We start from the raw sequence: 2,310 nt of genomic DNA on the forward strand, positions 1-2,310 counted from the left end.
TGCACCTTTACAATAGCAGAATAGAGGGGGCCTAGGACTTGCCAATAGCTGACATTACAATCTTATTGTGAACTGAAAACACCCCCACACCCAAGAACAGAGGCTCCCCACTGGCAGCCTCTGCTGTCACCCCAGTGATGGAGCTAGTAAGCTGTCATCTCAGGTTTCCTCCGAGGTCCTCTGTGATGTTCTCAGGGAACAGGATGACCAGAACAGGAGCCCTGTGGGGACCTAGAGTAGAGCCCCACGGAAACTTGCAGAGGTGGCCTTGGTTAGAGCCAAGGTGATCTCCCAGCTGAAGGTGCTCACATCCTCGCACCTTCCCTCCCCCAGGTATCCTTACCTGCTCACAGCCTGCCCACACTCCTGCCTGCTGTCCTTGACCAGAGAGTCATCATGCCTCAGCGTCGGAAGAGTAAGCGCCAGGGCCGCCAGACACAGCACCAGGCCCAGGGTGAGACCCAGAGTCGTGGGCAAGCTCAGGCCACAGCAGCAGCAGCAGCAGCAGCAGCATCAGCAGAGCCCACTCCCTCCTCGTTTCCTCAGTGTGAAGATCTTATCCAGAGTCTGCCTGATGTTGAGCCACGTAGCACTGGCCAGCAGCCTCAGGAAGCACCACCTGTCACCACTGTATCTACTCACACTACATCTGATGAAGCTTCTGACGACGAAGATCAGGATAGGCCAAGGATTCCTGAGGTTCCACTGAACACTGAAGGCTCAGACAAAGGTTATTTAGTCAAGAACAGTGTTGACCTGTTGGGGTACTTCCTTGTGCAGAGGTATGAACTGAAGCAGCCCATCCTGAAGGAAGACATGCTGATGATTATTGGCAAAGAGAATGAATACCAATTTCCTGAGATCCTCAAGAAAACCGCTAAGCATATTGAGATCCTCTTTGCTCTTGACCTGAAGGAAAGTGACTCACCTAGACCATCATATGACTTGGTCAGCAAATTGAAGCTCCCCAACAATGGGAGGGTGCGTCCTGGCAGGGGCTATCCAAAGACGGGTCTCCTGATGCATGTTCTGGGTATCATCCTCTTGCACAACAACTGTGCTACTGAGGAAGACATGTGGAAACACCTGAGTGTGTTCAGCCTATATCCTGGGAGGAGGCACTTCTTGTTCGGGGAACCCAGGAAGCTCATCACCCAAGATTTGGTTAGACTCAAGTACCTGGAGTGCCGCCAGGTGCCTGGCAGTGGTCCCCCTCTCTATGTGTTCCTGTGGGGCCCCAAAGCCCACGCTGAAACCAGCAGGATGAAAATCCTGGAATTTATAGTGAACACCAAGAGAGAATTTCCCAGTGCTTTCCCATTCTTTTGTGAAGAAGCTCTGCAAGATGAGGAAGAAAAAGCCAAAGTCACAACTGCAGTCAACCTTGGCACCACTGGCAGAGTATCTGTATACCTTCCAGGGCCATGTCCAGAAGTATCTTCCCACCCCTACTGATGACTGAGAATTTTTGTCCTCCAGACCAAATACATGATCGAATCACGATAGCGGTTATATTCTTAGAAATGCAGAAGAATCCCATAGGAAAATAGTTGGGGTAATGGGATAGAAAAATTAACCATGAACAATGTTAGTTTACCTGTTTATTTTAGTCCTTAGTTTCATAAAAGTGATCTATACTTTGCTTTTCATAGCTTGTTCAGTAAAGAAGAAAATAAATCTTAATTAATTAGATGTCATGTTGACTGGTTCATTTATTCACCATACATTGAGTATCTGCTCTTTAGAAGACTCTCTTACTATTGGGCATGCTAAGATAAAGAAAATCCAGCCTCTACTCAAAGAATTTTAGAGCTTTTGAGCTGCATGCATCCAAGTTAAGATGTTGAAATACCCTCGATGAACTACAGGTAGAGTAAAAAGAAGAGGGAATTTCTTATAAGAGTAGTTAAGTGGGAATTTCTGGAGCAAGGCAGTTCGGGACTGTCGGAAACTGCAAGTCCTCAGTAGGATGTAATTTTACTTTACACTGTGTGGTGGGCTAGTTCAAGTTGCGGAACTGGTGGCTAGATGCCCACCTTCCGGCGCTATGCTTTGGAGTTAAACAGAATCCCATTTGTCTGCTTGGGTTACTATTACAAAATACAAAGGTTTGGGTGACTTAAACAACTGACATTTATACTTTAACAGCGACAGACACTGGGAAGTCCACAATCGAATGTGACAATGGACTCAGTTTCTGGTGAGACTTTTCTTCCTGGCTTGCAGTGTCCACCTTCTCCCTGTGTCCACACACAGCACAGAAAGAGGGGCTTCTGGCCTCTCTTGCTACTCTTACAAGAGCACTAACTA

At 47.5% G+C, this 2,310-nt stretch overlaps 1 protein-coding gene across 1 annotated transcript; it reads left to right on the plus strand.

Annotated features, from left to right (window-relative positions):
• Positions 1-396: 396 nt before the first annotated feature.
• Positions 397-1,550, plus strand: LOC130682000 (melanoma-associated antigen B5-like). Its single transcript, XM_057496001.1, is given in 2 exon segments — positions 397-1,404; positions 1,407-1,550. Coding segments are annotated over 2 exon segments (1,152 nt in total).
• The last annotated feature ends 760 nt before the right edge of the window (positions 1,551-2,310 follow it).

This window comes from Manis pentadactyla, chromosome X, assembly GCF_030020395.1.
Source record: "Manis pentadactyla isolate mManPen7 chromosome X, mManPen7.hap1, whole genome shotgun sequence".
Classification (NCBI taxonomy): Eukaryota; Metazoa; Chordata; class Mammalia; order Pholidota; family Manidae; genus Manis; species Manis pentadactyla.